The sequence below is a fragment of the Dryobates pubescens genome, chromosome Z, assembly GCF_014839835.1.
Source record: "Dryobates pubescens isolate bDryPub1 chromosome Z, bDryPub1.pri, whole genome shotgun sequence".
Lineage (NCBI taxonomy): Eukaryota > Metazoa > Chordata > Aves > Piciformes > Picidae > Dryobates > Dryobates pubescens.
Window position 1 is genome coordinate 114,743,364 of NC_071657.1, and position 25,546 is coordinate 114,768,909.

General features: G+C 37.5%; 1 protein-coding gene across 2 annotated transcripts in view; it reads right to left on the reverse strand.

Annotated features, from left to right (window-relative positions):
- CELF2 (CUGBP Elav-like family member 2) overlaps positions 1 to 25,546 on the reverse strand; it is a 464,286-nt gene that overhangs the window by 293,291 nt on the left and 145,449 nt on the right. For both annotated transcript variants that reach the window (XM_054178222.1, XM_054178214.1), the window contains exon 2: positions 17,554 to 17,589. Coding sequence is in view for 1 of the 2 variants with exons in the window: in XM_054178214.1 (XP_054034189.1) it covers positions 17,554 to 17,589 (36 nt within the window). In the remaining variant the exon portion in view is untranslated. The remainder of the gene's footprint in view (positions 1 to 17,553; positions 17,590 to 25,546) is intronic.

The following is a 25,546-nucleotide window of genomic DNA, read 5'->3' on the forward strand; positions in this document are numbered from 1 at the left end:
AACTCTATCCTCATTTAAAGGAAGTTAACAGTAAAATGAAGAGGTTGAGCATACAGAGTTAAGACAATGTGACTGTCTTGCAGATAGGTCAAGAAAATATTTATAAGAGTAATTTTATGCCATTTTATCACAACAGTGCAAGTAAAACTTCTCCTTAGCAAGGTGAGCAAAAACTGCTTGCTGTAAGACACTTTTCTTCAATATGAAGTGAAGAAAAGAAAAAATCTATTAGGGGATATCTTTAATTAGCCAATAAAGTTGTGCTTGTGACTGTAGGTATTATAATCTCTTGGGGTGATAATCACTTGTGTTTGTCCCTTACCAGGAATAAAAATATCCCAACCCACCAATTTGACTTCAGTTGGTTTTCTCCACCCCATTACTGAAGTATTATTGTTAGCAAAATTAAAGTCTGAATTCTAAAAATATAACCACAGTGTACATTCAGGATCTCCAAAAGCAGACTGAGATCCTGTTAGTCAATATTATTCCTCCCTGTTGGAGCAGAATACTGAATAATCTTTGTGTCCTCAGAAATGTCAGCTCAGGTTCAGTTCTGACATTTAAACAGCAATGATGCCCAAGCTACCTTTTAATTCAAGCTACATTACATTCAAGAATTGAGAAGTTTTGAGGACAACACCAGTGATTTAGATACAACTTAAAATGGAAGATGATGAAATCACCTACATTTATATTCGATGCTAATGTAAAACATAGCATGTAACGTTTCCAGTTGCTACACATAAATCTATCTGGACATTTGGTGGACTTTCCTGGCCATGCTTTGTTTCAGGGGCCAATTATAACTGGCAAGGTGATTGTCATTTTAAGTGAAGAGGTCCTTAACTAGTGCATTAGACTGTATAATTGAAAAAAAAAAAAATAATTCTTCTACATTCTTAGATATATATTTAGGATAACAGTGTCCTTTCAACTATCCTTGCGACATTTTGTTTCAGCTACACCATGGATCATGAAGCAAATCAGAAACCACAGCTATTAGGAAATGCTTATCCAAGAGGTTTAAGATTTCTTCTCAGAGAATCAGTTTAATTAAGTGTGGGGGATTTTTTTAATCTTGTTTCATAACACTTTGTTTTTTTATGAAGAGGAAAAAAATAACTTGCAAAACAAGTATCCCACATTCTGAAAGCGCTTTTTGGAACATATGGTCTTATCCTTCAGAAATTATGAGTTCTCTTGACACAGGCTGTGACAATCAAGTTGCATATGAAGAACTGCTATATTATAATTATTCAGTTATGCCAGGCTTTTCAACAAAACTTCCCCAGAAGTTCCTGTCACTCAATTTTGAATACGAATTCAGAGATTTGAAGCCTTAATGAGCCTTGATTGAGTTAAGTAAAGGCCCCACCCAGCCTGTGAAGGCAATCTCTGCTTGCTCTTCTGGGTGTTTTGTCAATACTTAGCCCTAGGCAATGAGTACCAAGTCTCAAGCAACTTCCAGAGAATTCAGAAAGCTTCTACCTAGAAATAAAAGTCTCCCGTGAAAATAGTGTCAACACACTCTCATGTCCTGGGAACAGATGGATCCATCACATAAAGCTTTGTGAAATGAGAAACAAGCCAGGCTGGAAGTGTGGTACCATACAAATTCGGCTTGCATTTCTTCAACACCTTCCTATAAAAAGACTTGTTATTGACATTATGTTAATACATTTCATGGGGTCACCTGATAGTCTCTTAACTTAATAATGGAGCAAATTCAGTGGGTGTATTAGCTGATGCCCATGTGAGCTGCATTTTAATTGTGACTCTGAATTTAGTCTGGATAGAATTTCCATCTCTTCCAGATCAGTTCTGTACAATTGCAAACCCTGTACTTCATAAAGAGCTATGCCCAGTCACTTTTCAGTTAAGTGCGCAGTTTATGATTTTCTCAGCTCTCTCTTTGCCATTTCTTTTCTAAAATCCAAAGATTTCTCTCCCAAAGATACATAGAAAAAAAATATTACAGTGATAAGCTCTGACAGCTCACTTCAGCAAGGCAAACAGAGCTACATAAAGCCCATGCATCACCAGTTTAAGCCTGGGTACATTCAGAATATGCCTCTGTTCATAGCCTATGTCCTGGTCCATGGCCTGTTGCTGCAGAAAATGGGAAACGTTTCAGCCACCCACCAGACATCACTGCAGCATGATGGATCCACAGATGGGAGCTCTTCATGGGTCAGCAACCTCCAAACCTCCCGCTCCACAACATGCAACTAGATCCTCTAAACACACCAAGCAGATTAGCACAGAAATAATTCCAGCCTGTGGCCAAATACTCATTCTGGGGACCTGCCAGACTTTCCACTCAGCCAATCCATTTTTAAAGACAGCGTCTTATTAGCACCTTACAGTTCCCGAATTACTTTGTCGAGTCTTTCTAATGAGACAGCAATCTGTCCAAGGGCATTAAGAGAAGTAAATGATAGACCTTTATTTTCTGATTTGATTACACAGGTGTATTCAAAGGTTAAGAGGATGGCAGCAGCGTAAAATTTGCACAGAGCAGTTGTAAGCTGCAATACACGCAGGAACAGTCTTGTGAATACAAGTTCTTTTGGCTTTGCAGAGAATAATCTTTTCTTCTACCTTCTCTCTCAGGCCATAGCCACAGTGTACTCATTTTCCCCTTTGAGTTAACCCCAGTATAACTTTCAGCCCTACATCATAGATCTTTCTGTATTTGTACCTAATCTAAACAAACTCAAAACATTTTCATGAGCCATTTTCCTACCATTTTACTGACCTCTAATTAAATCTGTCTATCAAGGTGCAATTTTAAAATGCATTTTGCTAGTTCTGCTTCCCCACACACAAACAATATCCAGAAATGACAGCTGCTTACTCCACGAAAGACGATGAAATATATTTTGCTAGGCAAAATGTAGTCATTAACATCTAATGCTCAAAGCCACACAACACATTCTTACATAACAGTAGTCTTCAGCTCATCAGCCTGTCTTGGGTGGTTTGCCAAATGATACCATGCAGCAGGACACACATCACTATGGTTCCCCATTCCCCATGTTATTTGTTTCAATAAAATGAGAATTCTAATCCCAGTCTCACTCAAATGCTGCCAAAAAACAAAACAAAAAACAACCAGTGAAACTTTACCCCCTTAACTTCCCTCGTCTCCAATGTGGACTTTTCCATGGGAATCCTGTTGTGTAGGTACCCTTCAAGACAGCAGTGAAAACAGACAGGAATGATTCATCTCACTCCAGTATGGATCTGTAAAGGACTGTGGGATGAATCCCTTCACCTGAGAAGGTGGGAAACTGTTTCAAAGGCAACTGGAAATAACACAAATACCACCAATGAGTCATGCAAGAGAGGAACCACATGGAAACTCAACATGTTTCCAATGGAAATGAGGCTGTTTATATTTTCCCTTCCCTATAGAAATTTAAGATTTTATATTTCAAATTTTGATCAAATTAATTTCTCCTCTTTTTTTTTTTTTATTTTCTGTGAACACTTCACATAGAAAAAAATTAGAAACCTTCATTCATAGATCAGCTGAAAAGCAACACCCCCCCCCATCTTCAACAGCAAACATTTTGTTTAATGCACAACAACAAGGATACACTGAAACTCAGAAGCTTCTACTCAAAGACCATATGCAGGACCTTATGTTTGGTTAAGCTTGACACGGTCCTGACACCTTCACGAGCTGGGTTCTGCCTCCATGGGTTGTGCATTTTGGTCATATCCATGAGGCACCACACTTAAGGCAGCACAGCCTGCCTGAGTGTTGCTGCTTGGAGAGATGATCAGAAACCATGAAAGAGCATTGCAGTCCTACAATTGCCTCCCTGAGGCACAGCATGTGTCTAGGTTCCTTTGGTCTGCAGATGTCATGGTTTGTGAAAAACAGACTGTAACCGTCATGTGTCTTTCCTCCTTTTCCTGCTGGTCATGGGAGCACAAGTCACAGGTTATAGTATTAATTCATACAACCTCTGCCCAGATCTAAGACAATGACACAAACTCTAGAAGAAAGAAACTACTGAAAAACAGAGAAAACTCTGTGTCTCATCCATTTGATGCCCTCCATCAATCCAGCAATACATAGATGATAACATACTGTGTGCAGTCACAAAAGAACATACTTTAAATGGTAGTCTTGTTTACAAATTTGTAAGCACAGATAAGAAGTGATAATATCTTTCTTCATGGTCACTTACAGAACAGCTCTGTCACTGTTGCATACCATCTGCAGATAGCAAGGTAACTTAGCAAATACCTGCAAAATCCCTCTGCTTAATGAGTCGGTAAGGAGTGACAATCAAAACCAGAGCTGCAACAAGAGATTCTTATGCTTCTGTATTCCCACACTTCTATTTCAAATTTTTGCTGGTGAATCGAACCTGGGTTGGCTGAAGCTGAACCACTGAGATTAACATTGCCAAGAACAGTCCTGCCACTTACCAAAGCATTTCCATAAGCACCAGAGGGATGATGTCTAGATCAATCACTCTTTTTATTCTTTAAAACATGCTTGCTTTTATTTTTAAATATAAAAATCAGACATTTTCTCCATCTGATGATTGCTCTCAGAAGATCCAAACTCACTGCTTGGTTTATTATTGAGCTTTCCTGAGTTTGGAAACAAGGTTCATCCTCTGGATTTTGGTGCAGGGCAAGACATCCTGATGACTTCATGGGAAATGAAACAGATGAGCTCAAGGAAAGGAAAGGGCTGGGATGTGTAGAAAAGTGCTTGTTGTATGGGCAGCAGGAGGCAGCTCCACATGTAGGAGGTGAGAGAAGGCAGCACGCTGGGAGTGGGAGAAGGCTACAAAGAAAGTCATCTCTCAGAGAGGAGAGTGAGGAACATAAGGAATATCACTGTGTGTGGGATGAAATGAGAACAGAGATGTAGGTTTTTAGAGAACTTTAAAACAATTATAGGTTTTTACCATGGGAGGTTCTGTTTGACTAGATCAGAGCTTCCTTGTTACGTGCCTAGAATTGAAGCTTTCTTTGAAAGAGCTTGCTAACACTATTTCATACTTCCAATTAACATTTTATTTAAATGCTTTAAGATAGTTTCTAGATATATTAAAGACTTGCTGATGAAATCTTGAATATAATTTACATATTTAAGTCACATTTGCATTCAATAACAAGACAGCTTTCCATTAGGGAACATGCCATCAATAAGTCCCTTTACTAACATCTTGCTGAAATTCCTTGGCTACAGTGTTAACTTCAGATTCAAAAGGCTACAGATTTAGCAGAAAGAAAGAAGACAGTGATATCCTCAATGATCTTTTTCCAAATTTCAGCCTGATACATTGCAGAGTACATCATTCAGCCACCACTCGGACTTATCTTCTGGAGTTTTACAAAAGGCACAAGTCTGTTTTTCTCATTTAATATTCTTTTCTGTGAAAAAGAAGGGCAGAAAGTGTTCATATCCTTTCTACAAATAAAGTACAGAGTGTCAGCATCTTTCCATAGTTTATCCGCATGCTTCCCTGGGGAATTTTTCATTATAAAATGATCTTAGTTATCAAGTCTCAGCACCATAAAGCACATATGGGGTAAGTGATAAAAGCCCTGTTTTCTCTTCCTCAACCAGGAAATACCAGTAAGAGAGATGGGTGGTTGAAGCAGATTTTTTTTTTTTAGGAAGCACATTTTGAGAGTTTCTGCATGTAAGAAGACTGAAAAAAACACGGTGAGAGAAGTATAAGATGACTGATGCATTCCATGGCTGAGAGCAGCAGCCCACTGGTGAACCACCGCATGGGTAGTATTGGATGCTGGAAAATCGTAAGCAACTATCTCCAGTTACTCTGAGAGGTTCTGAGATAGGTAAAATAATACCTAAGATAGGTTTAGTTCAAGTTTTGGCATTTTGTTTTGTGTGTCTTTTTGGTTTTGGTAGTTTGATTTTTCTTATATTAGATTTAATGCTTTATCATAAGATTTATAGAGATCATCATTCTTATAAGCGTGTAGAAGGTCAGAAGATAGCAGCTTTGATGCAGGCAGAATACAGGGAATCAGGGAAATAAAAACACCAAAACCACCACAAAGTGATTTGGCAGTTTTGTTTCTTTATTGTTAATAATTATTTCATTTTTTGTGAACTCCAAATGTAATTATTTAAATCTGTGCCTTGCCTCACAAAGTGAAGTTAACTCAAAGTTGAATTTACAAAAGGGAAAATGTTTGCAGTTCATACAAAGAAAGCATCACTGCTGAAAGTCAGGAGAAAAGTGGACATCCGTCTGTTGAAAGGTATCATGAGTTATAAAAACCCTAAAAAATGCAGCTAGCAAGGATATAAAGCATCTCCTTATTTCTGTAGAAAGAGGCTTGTGAAGAGGAGAGGCTGAGAAGATTTTTCTGCAGATATTTCTGTAGCTGCCTCTTCTTTGCCAGCCTGTCTGTCAAAGCTGCTGCTGTATAATACCAGGTGAAGAGATGAACCACTGGCTTCCTCCTGAACAACAACTCTTATACTGCTGTAAAGATAAACAGCTCCTGTCACGGGTTTTCTATTATTCAGCACCCACTACCAAGGCCCCACCAGCATTCCACAGGTTAATAAAATATCACCTACATAAGATTAAAATTTGACAACCTGTGCTAGAATAGCAAGCCAAACTTAACTGCCAGATTTTCAACATCTGCCTGAGCTCTGAAATTTTTTTCAAATGGGTGAATATCTCAAGATGTCTGTTATGTGTCTGGCACTGTGAGACAAATTCATGATGGGAATTTATTTCCCATCTATATCACATTACTTGATGGAGCTGCTGGAGAAAGTCAATCACTCACAAGATAAGATGGAAGGCAGAAGGAATGAGGTAGAGTCTCGTGCTGTCTTACTTTAGCTATACAGCACTAGAAGAAAGTACAACTGACAAAGTTTTTCTCAATGTAACCTTTTTTTTTTTTTTTTTTTTAAATCACCTCAACTACTTGCCATTCATCAGAGTCACTGTTTTTACAGAAAACCTTCAAGCAATCAATCTAAAACCTCTGCATTAATTCTAAGAGGTTCAGAGTGGAGAAGTACTGGGGTTGCTGCATGAGTTCATGCATAGCTCAGCCAAATCAATATCTCCTTTAAACCACATCACACTTTTTCACCTTGCAGGTTTCGAAACAGAAGATATAAGTTGGTGCTATAACTGAATGCTTTTCTTATATGATTTCTTTTCCCATTTCTGCACATGCAGTCTAATCCTGAGGGATACTGTAGGGTTTTTTTCCTGCTTCAGCTACTGAACTGTTACGTCCACAGGCATTCCCCATAACACAGAGGAAAAGCACCATCACGGCACCATTTCTATAAGAGAAAGCTAACATGAAATGCCAATTAAAAGTTTCTGCTTCTGTATGCTCACAGTGGAGCCAATGGTTTCTTTGGAAGTAGGAGCCAGCTGTCAAACACACAGCTCAGGACACAAGTGTGTTCTGAATAGGTCATGGGGGTGAAATCAATAAATAGAGTACCTTCATCATTAATCATTTTCTGAAATTTTAAATCAGACAGAACATTTACAAGTTGTATGCCATTTCTCTTCTTGCCACCTTTCTCCTTGTACCACTCAGCACACAGCTCATGCTTTGGCTGCACAAGTTTCTGCTGATGCCAAGGCCGTCTGCTGCACCAAGCCCAGAGCTCCTCTGAGGTCAGAGGTGCAATATCTATTCTGTTATTAGAGAAATTACTCAACGCAATTTCACAGTTCAGCAAAACAGTCTTATTGCTTGTATGCACTGTGAGTGCATGCCTTAACAAGCACTTTAAAGTTTTTCTGCTTCTGTTCCTTTGTGGAAACATTCATCTTTAACAGCTTTAGAAATGTTAGTGAGCATGGTTTCTTTTTCTACTTTAATAAGGGATTACCTTGCATATAATAAGGTTTTTAAGGAGCTGGACTTCCCATCTCTGCTATAAATTCAGAAACAAAAAAGTGAACTCTATGCTTTAGATAAAAACTGAAGAAAGTAACAGGTGGCTTTTTAGTAACATGATTACTTTTATTATTACATTCTGAATATTCAATGTTAGCAGCAGTCATCTCTTCTTGCAAATGCCTTTCCAAATTCAATTGCTTTTCCTGAGCTAGCTCTGTTTATTTCTGCAGGGGCAGGACCAAGGAAAAGCAAAGCTATTTCTGCAATATTTTATTTTATTTATTCTCAATGAAAATGAGAAAGTCTTTTTTTATAGCTGCACAGCCTGTAATGTCAGCTCCAAGCAATCAGCTATAAAAAAAGAAACCCCTTCCAGTCACTTTGCAGGTTTAAAATAAAAATAAAAAGTAAAAAGAGAAAGAAATCAATTCATGTTGTCAGAGACTATCTAGAGTGATATTGTCCCCAGTCATTGATACAGAATGAGAACATCTGGGGACTCAATTACTCATGACATGAATAATAATATTTCATTTTCGTTAAATAAAACTTTAGGTGCAGGAAGTTTACTTCACCATACAATCCTGGGATGAAAGATACGAACAGCTGAGACAAGCCACATTCTCTTGCATCCATGAGCACATGAGTGTAGATGCATCTGTACCCCCAGCACAAAATCATCATAAAGAAAATAACTTTTTAACATCTAGTTAAAAACTCCAAGCCTTAGTGAATTTGCTAAATGTCACAGCCCCCTTTTAAGAACTTGAATTAAAGCCTGGTTCAGAAAGCAGACTTGTCCTTTGAGCCAAAGTCAGTGGCACCTCCAGTTGTCCTTTACTTCTGATTAACCTGAATTGTATATCTCAACAGTATTGGAAGCAACTTAGGCCCTTATTTTAAGCTTCTACTTTATGGTTCTCTATTCATGTTTCAAGAGGATATTACCAAACCCCAGTTTCTATGCATATGTTCTTTCTTGATCAAGTAGAGGTGTCTGTATTCTTAGAGACAAAGCTGGGATCATATCGGATGATATTCATTTCACAGCAATGAGTAAGCAGCAACACTCATGCTAAAATTGCAGTGACTTGTACAATCACTTTGATATCAGCAGGACCGTTCTCCAAAATAAGCATGTGAACCATTGCGAGATTAGTATCTGAAAATTTAGAAGTTAAATAATCAGGAAAGGGCTGGAAGTTAGTTCTCTGTGGTTTGTGGGTTTTTGTCAGGTGAAGCCTAGTATCTTGTTTTCCCTACTTCTTTCTTCAGGGACATTCATTAACATTAGATTATGGGAAACAGCAGAATTTCCATCCACTCTACATCAAAAGCTCTAAAAATTCTAAAGGTCTGAATTAAAAATACTTTCCATTATAGGCCACCTGAGACGAGTGCTGCGCTGGCACTTTGCTGTTGTAGAAGTGCTGTGTGGGGCGCAACTTGCCAAATACGTTGGGAAGACATACAGAGAAAGTGGGGTAGGTCCTCAGTGGCTCCAAACTGGCAAAACATCATCACTAGTAAGAGAATTACAACAACACTATTCTAAACATATCAGTTTGGGGCTCACAGTCATCTTCTGCTGACCACAGAAAAACTTTAGGTGCTGCCTGTTTCTAAAGGCAAGGCACAGATGGGAAATTTTGTGTCATCTCACAAGAGGAATCTCAAGTCAGTACCCTCAAAACAATAAAAAAACAGTCACCAATTACTGTTTGCAAGTCTTGTGTTTAGCTTTGTGTAATGTATCTAGTCCCACTGTGATCATTGCCTTTTAAAAATGTGCAACATTTATGGACTCCAGTAAAAATGTTTTTAATACAATGTAGATGGAGTGTAAACTGTTAACCTTGAATACTGGGGAATGTGTTCATTTTTGCTTTTTTTCTTTATTTTTCTTTTATTGGGGAAAAAACCCCTAATGCCCCCTACCCTCCCCTTTATACATAGAATACATAGAATAAACCAGGTTGGAAGAGACCTTCAAGATCATCGCATCCAACCCATCAACCAATCCAACACCACCTAAACAACTAACCCATGGCACCAAGCACCCCATCAAGTCTTCTTCTGAAAACCTCCAATGACGGCGACTCCACCACCTCCCCAGGCAGCCCATTCCAATGGGCAATCACTCTCTCTGTATAGAACTTTTTCCTAACATCCAACCTGAACCTCCCCTGGCACAGTTATGTAATTTATTAAGAATTGCCCAAAACTTCCTTGTAATTAATAGCAAATCTTTTGGAATCATTCAAACATTTAAAGTTTTTAATGTTAGTTATTATTCATAAATAGCTATTATTCATAAATAAAAGCATTGCTCAGAAGGCAGAGAACACTAAAGAGAGCACTAAGCTTGAGTCTCTACTGTCCTATGAGTACCAGTGTGGGGTTTCCTAACACTATCCCATCTACATTTCATCCTTTGCACTGACTTTCTACATAACATTGTTCCGAAACAATGCTTAAACAAAGGATACACACAAATTACTAACTTGGAGCAAAAATATTTCTACTGAGCTGTGAAACAAAGTGAGGAGGGGAAAAAAAACTTTGTATTTTAAGTTGCTTTGCTCTTTCTTACATTGGAGTGGCCTCTCAAAATCCACCTGTAATTGTAACTTTCTTTATCTTTGTTCAACCTGCTGTTCAAAAGCTCTCTATAGTGCAAACCCAAGAAATACTCTTCCTCTGGTCAGTCAAATATTCTCTGCAGACCAATGTAAATTTAACTTAAACTATTAAGGTATTGCAGTGCTATTAAATGGAACAGACAATGAACCAAAATAACCACTCAATCTTATTAGTGCAGCCCTCATATACCTTCCATTTTCCTTCAAACCCTGCTGCTTAGCATTCATACTGCCTCATTTGAGAATAAAATTAGATTATAGAAATGTGTGTTTTTTACAAGAGGTCTTTTATTTGTTCCATAAAGCATTTAGCACTCTTTAGGCACTGTATAAATAAAAATAATCACGATCTTGGAATTCACCTTCAGGAATGGAAATGAAGAGATCTGAGTCCTTTAATTTCTGCTGCACATTATCCTCATTGGGCACATTTGGATGGCAGTGCTTTGTAAGACAAGTTAAAAAGATGCTTGAAAGTCTGGTAAAGGTGAATAACAGGGGGGAAAAAAGAAGGAAGCATGTCTATAGTTTCAGAGTTTTACTATAGAGAATAAAAATAAAAGCCCTGTCAGACTTTCAAGATAAAGGGTCTGCTGTCAAATTCATTAGTGTTTGTGGGAGCCGCTAACAATTGATGGTGAAAAATGGTTGTGGCTTGAAAACTCAGGTCATTGAATAAAATCACTTTCACTCATTTTAAGAATACAAGGATATGTTAAATTAGGAGCCATTTCATGACAATGAACCACAATTTGTGAGGACTCTGCACTACAAGAAGAGTTACTGCCTTTAAGAAGAGTTACTGCCTTCTGGGTCAGAGCCATATCAAATCTAATAATCATTTCTGTCTGACATTCCTTCTGCCTTCCCAGGGTCTATATTTAGAAGTTAAGCACCAAATATCGAAAGGTTTTTGAGGTTAAGGATGCCAATGTCCTCAAAACTTCAGTAGGAACTGGCTTACGTCACCTGGCACCTTAGCGCTTATAAATCTCAGGCTGCTAGGACTTACCTTAAATTAAAGTTATCATCAGGTAAAATGTCTAGCGTATGCTGTTCCCAAAGGCTCCACTTTCAGACAGTGAAGAAAGACACCCTGTCCTCAAATCAGGCACCTATTTATTTTAATTTCTCTCCTGGTTCTTTACAATGAGGACTTATGTGATAGTTACACTTAGGCAATGTGAATCCTGCCATTGGTATCTTAGTAATTTTTAAATACAAGTCATCTGTAAGCACATATGGATAATTACGTCTGTGCTCCTTAGGCTTCTCTTAAGATGTAAAAATACCTCATCGGGAAGAGATCAGATTGCACATAAGTGTGTTTTAAGATTAACATTAAAAACCATATTTTAGAATGGATGTAAAACAACAGCAATAAAAAAATGCCAACAGCTACTAGAAGGAATAACTCCATGTCATATTTTAATGATGTTGAATCTTTACTTGCAAAAAATAAAAATGTCAATAATGAAGAGACAATTTGTGTATTATAGCCTCAATAAACCCTGATACACTTGCACTACCATCGAACTTGTTACTATCCCACTACCCCATATCATTACTATAGTTTATATTGCAGTACCTTTGAAAGACCAAAAAGCATCAGGGTGTTCCTATACAGTGAAAGGATAATAGGAAGTCCTATTTGCAATATAGAAAAAGAGCTCAAATTGGTATTTAAAAATAAGCATTGAAGCCATAGAGAAAAGTCAGACATAACCTTTTTTTTTTTTTTGTGATTAGTTAAATTCAAGTCTCAGTTTAACGCTTTTCTTCAGACAGTAGCAGACATCTAAATTATGGGAAGCCTGCTCTTTAAGGCAGTTGACTTGAGAAACCTAAATATTCTTTTCTCTTTAATGATGTGGTTTCAGAAAAGATAAAAGATGATATAATATCAAAAGACTAACTCTGGTTAGCTGCATACAGTTTGACATTCAAGAGATATTAATGTTATCAGCTACCACTGCCTGTCACTTGGGATGAACAAGATTTTCTTGACCTATGATTTCTATGCCTTTAAATGAAAGCAAATTTTGAGAAGGGATTTGGAGGTGGAAAGCAGAGTTTCTCCACTAGAAGAGAGGGTTATAAGTGGAAAAATCCCTGCTTTATTTAATAGAAAATAAACCATCAGTATATATCCATAGAATGGTTTGTTTTGAACAGACCTTAAAGATCATCTAGTTCCAATCCTCATTATATCAAGGTAAGGAAAACTCTGTTTTAGATTGGCAGAAACATATGTATGCTGTAGGTGGATGGGTGTTCAAGCCTGGCATGACTGGCAGAGCAGCAGTGGTGACATGAGAGGACATCCATAGTATATGAAACATGAGAGATGAAAGGCATAATCCTCTGAGTGAGACAAATTGCTTGGCAGAAGACCTCAGTGGGAAGGGAAACAGAAGAGCACACACACGAGATAAGTCCAGCTCTTGCCACTCATGCAAAACCAGTTAAGACAGCAATTGAGATGTCAAGTAGGTATTTTAGTCCATAACCCTATTACTGTAAGGAAAAAAAAAATCCTTTTCATTTTCTAGTAATTAAAATGCTCATAGATGTTTTATTAACTCTCTCTACAGAGCCACATAGATTTTATAATTCATCCAGGCACTTACAAGTAGTTACTTGGGTTAGGCTGTCAAGACAGAAATGATTCAAAATCTTGTGTACTTAGCTCCTTGGAAGACATATCATTCTCTAACACAATGGTATTAGAAAGACTGCTGACAGTTAGTGATCAAGAGATTTCATTCTGCTTGTCATATGGTGGGTTGTCAATTCTTCTTTTCCCTTTAGATAAAAGCTTTGTTGCATCAGATTTAAATAATGGTGAAGTTACAGGTTAACATTTTTCAGAAGTAACAAAGTTACTTCAGTACTTAAAATTTTGTTTTCAAAATGCTGTAGACATGCAAGAACGGAAGTCTTTACAACAAAGGTATCTTTGACACATTAAATTTATGGAAAGTGGAGAATAAAACTCCAACTAGCAGAGGCTTTAGATTTTTACCCTACACCAAACCACTTGTTTAAAATATATGAAGTTTGCAAATTATTACAATTGTAAGACAAGCTAAAGATGTAAATTTCCGTTTTGAACATACCTGATCATTTTCACATCAACGTATCCATGCCATTATATTATATGGTAGTTTTCCTCCCACACTTCTAAAACAAATTCTGAATGACAGTTTTAAGATGGGGACAATTTTTCCTGAGTTATGTTAATGATTTAAGCCAGGGCTGTAGAGATCTTTCCACAGATGCAGAGATCTTTTCTATGAAGAACATTTATGCAAATTATTCTCCTGATATTTTTTTTTTTTTGAGTCAATAAGAAGAGCTTTGAGGAGTAAATGACCATTTAAACCTTACCCCTCCTTCCCCTTTCTACTGCATGAAAGTGGAAAAGTAGCCCAGATTTAACATCTATTATCATTACCAACCTAGTATTAAGCAAATAAATAATCCATGCACTTAGTCTATATTTAAAATATTTGTACTTCTTTAAATATAAAGTAACATTCACAGAAACAAACACAAGTGGTTAGAGACTGAAATAATTCCTTTGATATTGAAGCTGAGTATTTTCTCATTTAAGCTCCAAACATCACCTCCCTCATGCCCATAGGGCTTTGCACTGTGCTTGAGCACTCCAGCTCACTAATTTCCTGCTCCCTGTTTCACTTGGATTCTGGTAAATGAAAAGGTGGTTACAGGCTTAGGTACCACAAAATTTTAGGAGCTTATCTTCATGCATTAATTGTTCTGTATCATGTTTAAATGGTGGATTTCTCAAGTTAAGCTCTTCTGATACTTTGGTTTGGTCTGCTATCACATGTAGTGTCTATGTAATGTCGAGAGCAAATACTGTTTGAAATAGGACTGCCACAGCAGCTATAGAACATCTAAAAGGAATAAAAAAATAGGCCAGACCTTTATTAAATTTTAAAGTATGCCTTCACTACACTCTTGTAAAGATCCAAATAGGGTATTCAAATCTCTAGAGATCACCAGTATAATTTCTTTATCATGTTCCATTTAAAATTTAATTATGTAGTCTACAACAAGAAGTATCTGAGTACTCTAAATAGGTCATGCAATGAGCAACTTAATATTATAAAGTTTTCCTTGTGAAGATCTGTTCTTTGATGTGCTGTTGCACACAGAAAGCCTTTCTTAGAAAAAAACAATATACATTCATTGATATAATAATGTCATTTAATATAAAAATTGTAAAGCTCCTTTATCATATTTTAAGTTTAATTATTCAATTCCTTGTCTAGCCTGAGCTTCTCAAAACCATCAGAAATAACTGGTAAATCAAAACTGACACAATATAATTGTACTGAATATTTTTATATCTTTCTACAGGCAAAGTTAATCTATTAGCCTTCCTTCTAAATGACATCTACCAACTCAGATTTTTCTACTTTTGCCTATGAATGATACATATTCTTCAGTGGCATGAAGGTAATTCCTTCTTCCTCTTAAATATGGTCATTAGAGAGCAATCAGCAAGCCTTAATGGAAAATGACAGTACTAAAAAATTATCATTTTTCAAGGCACTTTGTTATATTTGCCTTTTTAAAAATGCACATGCATAACCTCTAATGGTTACTATAGGAGAAGCAAAAATATTAAAAACATTTTATTTTGTAACTTCTGACTATTTACAGGGCTTTCTGGGTTGCAAATTCCTAAATTCTCTTCTTATAATTGGACTATGTAAATTTCAGGAGAGTTTTTTGAGAATTTTTTTTCAGAAGTTTTTTGGTTTTTTGAAAACGAAATATTAGTGTCCCCAGTGCTTAAACATTCCTGACACAAAATGTTCCAAGTACAAACATATTTTCTCATGTTTATACTTCTTGCCAGAACACTCCTTTCACCAGGTTTATGAATGTCTGGAAAGAATTTGATCAATCCTGGCCATAAGTATAGCCATGAGTCATTATTGCCTCGAGAAAAGGCATCATGTTTGCTTGCAGAAATGAGAGGTTTCTAGTACCAGAGAAGGCTCTTTCTATCCCATCAGGCAAAATACAGGAATCACAGTGATCATGGGAAAACAGACATTAGTTTCACCACTTCAAGGTACAGCACATAAAATTTTATATCCTATAGAGTAGTTGCAGGGTGAAGGTAGAAGAAGATGTGGTGTCGGTGGGAAGGTTTAACTGTTTCACTGTTATAAATTAATAATAGTAAAATTTTTCACTTGAAGTTTGAAAAAAGAACAAAAAAATATTACCTTAATACATCACAACATAAGATTAAAACCCCTAAGGAACAGCTTGTTTAGAGAAATGCAGAACCAGGTGAATTCCTGAGAAGGCTCAAGGACTAGCCAGCAAGTGCATAGCCATGAACATTTGTTTCAAATCAAGACAAGATCATTTGGTTTAATATTTATAACACGATTAAAAAGCCTTGTGCACGCTGCTTGTATAATCTGATTTTTCCTTGTGATATCTTGCCTCAGTTGAAATTAAAGCCTTGTGGTAATAATTCAAACCCCCCCACATTTAGTCAATCATTAATGGCAAGTATGAAACAGGGTGTTTATTCAAGCAGCTATGTATCTCATTTTAACTTTAATTTAAATCAGAATTCATTTCTGCAGTAGTGAGACTTCATGTTTCCAGAATATTAGTCATATAATACCTAATCAATTGGGGAATGCAGTCAAACTGGAAATATTTTACAACTAAACCCAGTAAAAGACAGCTAGAGCATTATTGGCATTCCTAGTCAAGTAGATAGCTACTCTGTTGAATATTCCTTTATATGAAGAATTGTAATTCTTTTGCAATGAATATGAATAAAATCTTTTGTGTGTCAGACAGGCTGATCGTTGGTTAGCTCTGCGAAGACTTGGTAAAATTTCACCAGAATATTTGCTTGCACAACTGAGTATGTCAAGTACCAGTAAGTCATAAAAAGACAGAGATCTAATAAATTAACAACTGATATCAGTCACATAAGTTTATGCCCCCAGAACAAAGCCATACATTTCAGAGGTGGGAAAATAAGTCATAGCATACAGTGAAAAATCTACTTTTTTCTCCCAATTTATCAGTACAGACAAGATAACTAATACATACTACACACACCACAAAGACAGCTAGACTTTTTTGTCTGCCTTAGAAGCAGAAATAGCATACTTAAAGAAAACTGACTTTCCTGTTGAAATTATTTTCACATTATCTATTGTGTGAGCTACAACACTGCTATTAATCACAGGAAACCAAAACCCCCCAAAACCATGACCCTGTTCAAACCCACTGCACCTCTAGCAAAACTGGTAGCAGAAGATGCAAAGGGACTGAGAGCACCATTATTTTTGCTCACCATGTCTCTCTGTCAGGTGTCAAGTTACCATATCAGGTGTTTTTTTGTTTGTTTGTTTGTTTCCCTTCTTTTCACCCTTTTCTCTGTCTGCATGATTACACCATTTTATTGCATCCTCTGACAACATATAGACAGGTCTCACTTCAGAAGTCTCTCTTGCAACCTGTGAGTCTTGTCTAGTTCCATTACTTTATTAAAAGCTTTCTCAGTGTAGAAATGTTTGGTCTAAGCTGCTTTTCTGCTTTCCAAATGAAAGTGCCTTAAGATCTCAGTGTTTTTAACTCCTACATCCAAGTTTCCTTCCCCTCATCCCTCAGGTGAAATCTGAAGCAAAAACCAGACCATCTGAAATGGGTATAATTGCACAGCTGGAAGAAAGTCACATCAGAATTTTTCTCATCAGGTTCACAGCTGTGCTAATCCTCAAAGCAACTACAACATGGCACTTTAAGTGGTATAGTTTTGGTTGTGTCAGTATGTCACAGTCATTTGTCTGTGTGTTCTCTCTGCAACTCTAGTTCATAGTATCTCAGTAGTTCTCCTTGGGACAAGGATCATGTTCTGGCTGAAAAGGTCATGCTTCTTTCAGCACCTTCCAGACACTGAGACACAGATGCAGTTTAGAGTAACAGTGCTTACCTTGGTAATGTTCCAGATAACTCTGTGGCAGTCTCTCTGAAAGACACAAAGTGAAGAAAAATTAGTTTGTGTTTAACAAAGCTCTAAAGTAGACGTTTTTATACTGCTTAAATTTTACAGGAGTGCAGGCACATATACAGCTTTGTACACAAATGCTTCATCTGCATGATTGTATACACAAAATTGCAAAAAAAATTCAAACCCAGATGATGGGGTGTGATCTCAGTGGATCAATTACTAATTTTTTTTTAAGCATAAAATTATCACTATTTCAAATGCCAACACTGTATGATCCTACATAGCCAAAACATATCACTGGGCTAACATTCCAGTGGAAAAAGTTCCCTTTTCTCAGTTCTTCAGTAAAAGTAAGACAGACAGATTTGTAACCATATCATACACTGAAAACAAAAACATGTTCACGTTAAATGCTCCTGTATTGGGTTTCAACAATAGTTATTTTCCAAATATGTGATTTTCATTCAATTTGCTTGGTTAATGTGTCTTGTAGGCTTCTAATTTCTTTGAGGTAAACGGTGAGATATTAAAAATGGGCCTATGTAATAGGCATGTCACATTAAAGTACAATTAAATAATCATTAACTATATACAGAGTCTTCAAAATATATCCCAGATCTACCAGCATTACATGTCCTTGCTCCTCTGCCCATCATGTTTGCTTAGTCCTTATCTAAACATCAGGAAAACAGCTTCATAGCTCTATTGCTTCTTTCTCTTCCATGTATAAATTCCTTTAAAAAACCCAGCAAGCTGGCATAATGAGGGTTTGTGTGTGTGATTCTTTCTACACTTAACCAGAGGTCCATCTCATTTCACATTTCGCTTGTCCAGTTATTGAATCTCTGTCCTAGGATTAACTTTGTTGCATGAAAGATAACTGGTTAGTTGGTACCCTATTTGCTCCCACTGAGATCCAAATTGGAAAATATTTCTCATCTGTGCTTTTAAAGATGTGGCACAGAACAATCCTCAACGTACTGCTCTCTTCTCTTTTTCTCCTTGTTTACAGCTGAAGGAGAGAAAGCCCTTCCATCCACTTTTACATACACAGGGGATGGTGGTGATGAAGACAGTTCTCCACATCTTCCTTGCCTTACTAATTCTCAAACCTAGTGATCTCTAAGTACAGAGTTAAGCCTACACATTTTTCTTGAGAGGTCATAAACCTTATAAATGCAGGCTGAACCCCCAAGATAATTTGTTTCTAAGTGCAAAAGATTTTTGTTTTTAAATACTTGTAGAGCTTTACAGTGTTCTGAAGCCACTTTTTTTTTTTTTTTAAATTAAGTGGGGCAACTACATAGTTGTTATATTAAACCCAAAAGAATTCAGAGCTCCTCCTTAGTCCTAGATCCCCCACTACATAAACTATGAGCAGCTACAAAGATCTTGTTTTTTTTTTTTTAATTATTAATTTATTTATTTTTTAAATTGAACGCTCCATAGTGACACCCAGGCTTTTGTTTTCTCATGGTTACAGTAGCCATTGTAGACTCCATTACAGTGTCAGGGAAGATAAAATGATCTGTCTAAACATGCATGGCTTTGCATTTTCATTGAGCTCCTATCTTCAAGCTCTGCAGCTTACTGGTCACAGAAAGTTGCCTTAAACCTCCCAGTGTTTTGCTTCAGAAAGCACAGAACTGAACTGTGTTCAGTGGTTGCAAAAAGGAATAAGCTCGGAACTATTTCTTGCACACATCATTCAAGAAGAGACCAGCAAACGTTTAAGCCCTCTCAGAAAAGCCAGTTCCCACCCCATCAAAGGCGACAGGTATGCATTTAACAAGTTCTATGATGAGCAAAGTCCGTGATGTAAATGACATCAAAGGTGAGAGCCAGGAGCAAGAGGAGGAAAATGTAAAGAGATAAGAAAATGAAATTAGAGTGGAGCTGTGCAGACTGGGTTCCTATGGTGTAATTTGGTATAGCTACACATTTTAGATATTTTATTTTCATTAAACTCCTGCAAATTGGTATCATACCACCTTATTTTTGAAGCCCTACTCATAACTTATGCAGTTCAAAGAATTAATATGATATTTTGTGTAGCCTGTCAAAGAACTACATCACTACATCACTCCAACAGTCAGGAAATTTTTTCTCTTTAATTACTAATCACAGGTATCATCCTGCATGGAAATACTTTTTATTTTTTTTTTAAATACCCCGGACTGAAAAGTCAGGCTGGGCATTTCTTTGTTTCTTCTTCTAAAGGGACTCCCCTAGCCTTTAGCTACCTATTATCTCTCTAATAACAGAGTAGCACAAGCCTTATTGCTCTAGGGTATGAGAGCACATTTTATAAAATAGCAGTTGCTCATCCAGCTTAAACAGACAACCAGGCAAATCGCAGGTGGGTATTGCAGGAAACATCAAGGGGCAGAAGAAGCTCAATTTAGAAGAGGATGTTAAACTAGAAACACACTGCCTGCTTTTGAGTAGAGCAGTGAGCAATTGGTGCATCTAAATTTCTAAAGATTTTCATTTCTGTTAAATAATCTTCTCTACATGAGATGGTGGCCTTATGAAAACAATTACTGAGTAGTCAATATGGTGGTAAAAAATCTGAATGCGATAAAAATATTAACCAAAGACACTTCAGGCCTTTAGTATATACATTTTTAACATAATTAGTTGTATTGTCAGTTTCACATTTGATCAGATCACATTCCGATTTACAACAAAAAGAGTAAGGTAACGATTTTTTAAATACAGATAAAACTCAAGTGAAACTCTAAACCTCACAAGTGAAAGAGAAACAACATTGGCCTGCATCAGAAATAGTGTGGCCATCAGGAGCAGGGAAGTCATCATGCCCCTGTACTCAGCACTGGTTCGGCCACACGTTAAGTACTGTGTCCAGTTCTGGGCCCCTCAATTTAAGAAGGACATTGAGACTCTTGAACGTGTCCCGAGAAGGCCAATGAGGCTGGTGAGAGGCCTCGAGGACAAGCCCTACGAGGAGAGGCTGAAGGAGCTGGGATTGTTTAGCCTGGCTCAGGGGAGACCTTATTGCTGTCTACAACTACCTGAAGGGAGGTTGTAGCCAGGAGCGGGTTGGTTGCTTCTCCCAGGCAATCAGCACCAGAACAAGAGGACACAGTCTCAAACTGTGCCAGGGGAAGTTTAGGCTTGAGGGGAGGAGAAAGTTCTTCACAGAGTGAGTTGTTAGCTGTTGGAATGGGCTGCCCATGGTGGTGGTTGAGTCATGGTCCCTGGAGGTGTTCAAGAGGGCATTGGATATGACACTTGGTGCCATGGTTTAGTAGTCATGAGGTGTCGAGTGACAGGTTGGACTTAATGATCTTTGAGGTCTTTTCCTACCTTATTGATTCTATGATTACTTCCCAACTATCCAAAGATTTCACTCTTTGTCATCAACTCAGTAAACATTTAAACCATTAAAAAAAAAAAAGAATCCCTTTAGATTATTAAACTAAAAATATTATTTTCCTGAAATACTGATTATCCCTGCAATGTCACTGTACATGAACTACTAAAGATAGTTAATGTCCACTGTAAGTGTCCTATAAATATCAGGAATTGAAACATTGCTCTATAAATAAATTTCATGGGAGTTTAAAAAAGAAAATCTTACAGAGCAAATTACTCATCAAGAAAGCCCTTAAAGTTTATTTAAAGGTAATGGATACTCATTCTGCAGCGTTACAAGAAACTGAAGCTAGACTTATACAACCAATTTTCAGATCCCTAGTACTCCCAAATGACACATGCAATAAATATAACTCATAATTTACTGTATCTACAGAAGAAAAATTTTTTTTTTCTTGGATAAAACCAAAAGAAAGATAATGCTCAATGGGAAAATGAACATAAGACCACATCTTTTCATGTCTTGCCTACGCTATGAAAGAATGACCTTGAAAAAGAGTGCGAATGGAAACCTAAATGCTTTGTCAGGGCTGCCCTGAATTCCACTGGAATCCATGCCAGTGCAAATGGGGTAAGCTTGTGCACAACTATGCTAAGGACAGAAGAGGACAAGGCCAAAGGCCCTAGAAAAGCTGTTAGGTGACATTACAAAGTGCAGTTGCAGCATTTCAAGGAAGGTCATGTACTATTTCCAAGCATTTTGGTGTTCAGCTGTGCAGGATGGATCAGGAGCAGTATGGTCTGTACATACAGAAGATGAAGGTGCTGTTGAAGCCAGGAGGGTGCTGGGTGGGAGGTCTGAATTTTCTGCATCCCAAAATACTACCTTGTCACATGAGGTCTTCCAAAAAAAATTCAGATTGCAGGTTTACAAATTCCTCACTAGACCTATGATGAGCTTTGACCTGATGAAGAAGCTCTGTACCCTGCATAGTTATTCTGAAACCCCAGAAAGCCAGTGTGGGTGAACCAAGCACCACATGCACATTTTGTCAGGCTGAGAAATCCTCCCGTAGGATTGGAATAGGATGTGTACCAAAGCAGAAAAGTATAAACATTTTAGTAAAAACCTTATAGTGAAGTGGAAGTAGGGAGATCTGCACTAAGATCAGCAAACAGACTTTACTGCCTATTAATTTTAAGTAAAGTTGTTTGGGAAAACTCTTCAGAATATTTGGGAAATGTTGTGTTTGTATTAAATGTTTTGTTCACTGAGAAATCATATGGTGCTCTTCTCTCAGAGGCTGACTGGCAGCTGTTGCTACCCACCTACATGCAGGGTTTGGCACAATGCAGGTCTGAGGTTTAATTGCAATTTTTTGTCCAATTTAATATCCTGCACTGTGCTTCTGCAGAGATGTAAACTGAGGCATAAGAGACAGGGCAGGGCTTTAGAGAGCAACTGAGGTAATCCTGTGTATATTTTGTTAGATTCATGGCAGGAAACTTACCAAGTACTGAGTTCAAACCATGCGAGTCAAGACTATGCCTAGAAACATTTTTATCTTCTGCAGGATCATGACCCTTAGTGATTTAGAAAGCCTTAGATCTCCATCAAGAACAATTTTTGTTGTGAAAATGAAAACATATGGATTCAAGCTAAGCAATCTGTCAGGGTGCTGGGGAAGATGCAAAAGGAAAGGCAGTAACACATTCCTGCAACTGTGTCATCGTTCTTCCTTTTTCCTTCTCACACTTTGGAGAAAGGATAAAGCTCGCCTACAACACAAGGCACATGAGGATAAGGACATAATGATAAGGGCAAAGCTGAAGGAAGAATCTCTATGGTGTGCTATTAAGAAAACAACATGAATACAAGTAGAAAATCCCCAAGATATAAAATACAGGAGTCTTCCAACTTGTGAAGAGAACTGTCCAAAGCCTGAGGCCATGGTTGTAAGCATCAGAGCCAGCAGGCACTGTTTCAGCCAGGAGGTTTACAAGGCCCTGTCTTCTCTAGAACAAGGGATCATGACCCATTTAATTCCCTGGGATGTGTAACAGCAGTTAGTTCTATCACCTATGCTCATTTTCCATGAAACACAAAAATTCCCCAAGTGTTAGTCTGGCATTTCTGGTTTGGGTGACTCTTTCAGCCCTTTACTAAACAGGATCCTATGCCTGGCGCAAGCATTAATCATATAGGAAAATACATATTTGTGACCAAAACCAAGTACAAGTTGAAGAGAAATGAGGTACTTGAGAAATACCCAGAAATATCCAGAAATGGGGTATCCAGAAATATCCACTGCGGGCCTAAGTGGATCTGTTGTTGGTGCTGATAAGGTGTGTGTAACAAATTACAACCATGTTGATAACTAGGAAGTTCTATCTTGAAATATTTCCAAACATTCTGCAACTGTGAAGTAGTTCTTCATTTTGCTGATGGGTAAATCTGTTTTGCCAGAACAAACCATGCACCTGATGCTTTGACCACTCTTCTCTGGCTTTGCCCACATGAAGACAAAGAGCAGACACTGTACCACCAACTGTCTACACTCAACAACACAAGAAAATCAGAGTAGAGAGGGGTCCAAAATACACCACTGAGCAAGACTTTTCAGCTACAGCATTATGGCTCCTGTAACCCGCAACTCAAAGGGATACATACCATTATTTTAAATGGATTTTAACCAGACCATCAATAAACAGCTTTTTAAATTGCAGGAGTCTGTGCTTGCACACATGCTCACTGCTACTGCATAGACATGCATCAGTGATGTGCCAAGAGTAAAGACTAATTGTCATTGTAAAGCATGAGTAAAGAAAAGTTTATAAAGGGAAATGAAGGATTTTCCTCTTAAAGCAGGGGAGACCATCTGAAGAGGAACATTAAATTAGCTTTAAAAGGAAGGATGTACCATGAAGAATATAGCTACTTAGCTGGAATTTCACCAAGACTTGGGAGTCAATGCAGAAAAGTGGCATGGGATTTTTAATGACCACAAATGGTCAGGACATTGATTTCACATTTCAGTTGAAAAATGGCACCCCCAAAGACACATTGTTGTCTCTGCTCTTCCTAAAATCACATGGGGGACTATGTCTGAGTGAGCAGGAAGAATTTATAGCATGTATTGAAATACCATTGTGAAACACAAAATATTTCATTGGTCCTAAATTGGATAGTTTCTCAGCTTTGTTAGAATGCATCAAAATAAACAAGCTACATCTGGATAAAATATGTGGTTTAAATTTTCACTAGTTCAGTGGATTTCACAGGAGGATTTGTTTTCTCTGTATCACATTCTTTTAGCTTATCTTTTTTTTTTTTTTTAACTGAGACCATTAAAAATCAAAATGGTCAAAACCAGTTCCAACTTTTAAAGAAATTAACATATTTTTAAAAATCAGAACAAAAAATTCAAACTGATACTTTTGTAAGTATTTTATCTTTCACACAATAACCAGCAAATAAATGCATTGCAGTTTTAAAACTTCACACAGAGATTAGCTACCTAACAACGATCGTACATTCACAGCAGAAAAACTGCATAAACACTGTCTGAATGTGCTATTTAAGTGCAAGCTAAATAGTCTTTTTTTTTAAGGAAATGATGTAACAAGTTCATATGTAAAAAATCTATTTCTATACAAGTTGGCATTCTGCAAGATTAGCTGACTGAGACAGAGGGCATGAGCAAACATGTTTGGTTTTTTTCTCTCATGATTATTTTTAAAAGGTGTGTTTTTCACTATTCTAAATTTGCTACTTCTGAATTTTTCATTCCTCCTTAGGTAAGGAGAAAAGAGAAAAAGTCACAATGTGTTCAGCGATAAATGCCTGCCACCAAAACTGTACAGGTCCAGTGTACATCCAGTGGACAAATAATACCCCAAGTTAAACATGTCCTTGTCAGTGTAACTATCTTCTTGTTGCAAAAAATTATTAAGTTCCTGTTTAACACCACCCCAACATCTTTGACGACAGCAGTATTACAACTTACAAGTTGAAGTATAACTTAGGCCAGATCCTCTCTCCTTGAAATTTGTCCACAAATCCCAGCTAAGATCTTGGACTTTTGTCTAATTACCCACCAAGGACGTCAGATGAAAGCTCCTCTCTCTTACATGTTCTGCTCTGGTATTAAAGAGCAAGATGAAAATGAATAGGTAGAAGAAAAGCAGCAGTGTACCCATTTTGTAGACTGATAACGGGGGCACAGATAGGACACCATTTAGGCAGAGTCATTAGGGAGAAATGCCAGGGCATAGAGAAGAAATGAAGAAAGATCCAGCTTTAGTGTTCTGCTCAAAGATCAGACCTTGCCATTGTAGACATGCAGATACAGTTGTTGTAGCATAGGGACTGCTGTTGTGTGTTTTCTCAGAGCAGTGCTGCATTTTGGAAATTATTGACTCAGAAACGAAGGAAGGAAGCACCACAGGTACTGAATTTGGCTCTCTGGAGCACAGCAAGCAGCAGGAATAACATGCAGCAGAATCCACCAAGGTACCAACTCCTACATCCTCACCCTGTTATTACAGGGAAAAAAAGAAGTGATGCACACGCTCTCACCTCAGGGAGTTGTATAAGCTCAGTGGGAGAAAAATACCCTCTGTCTTTCCCCCAAAT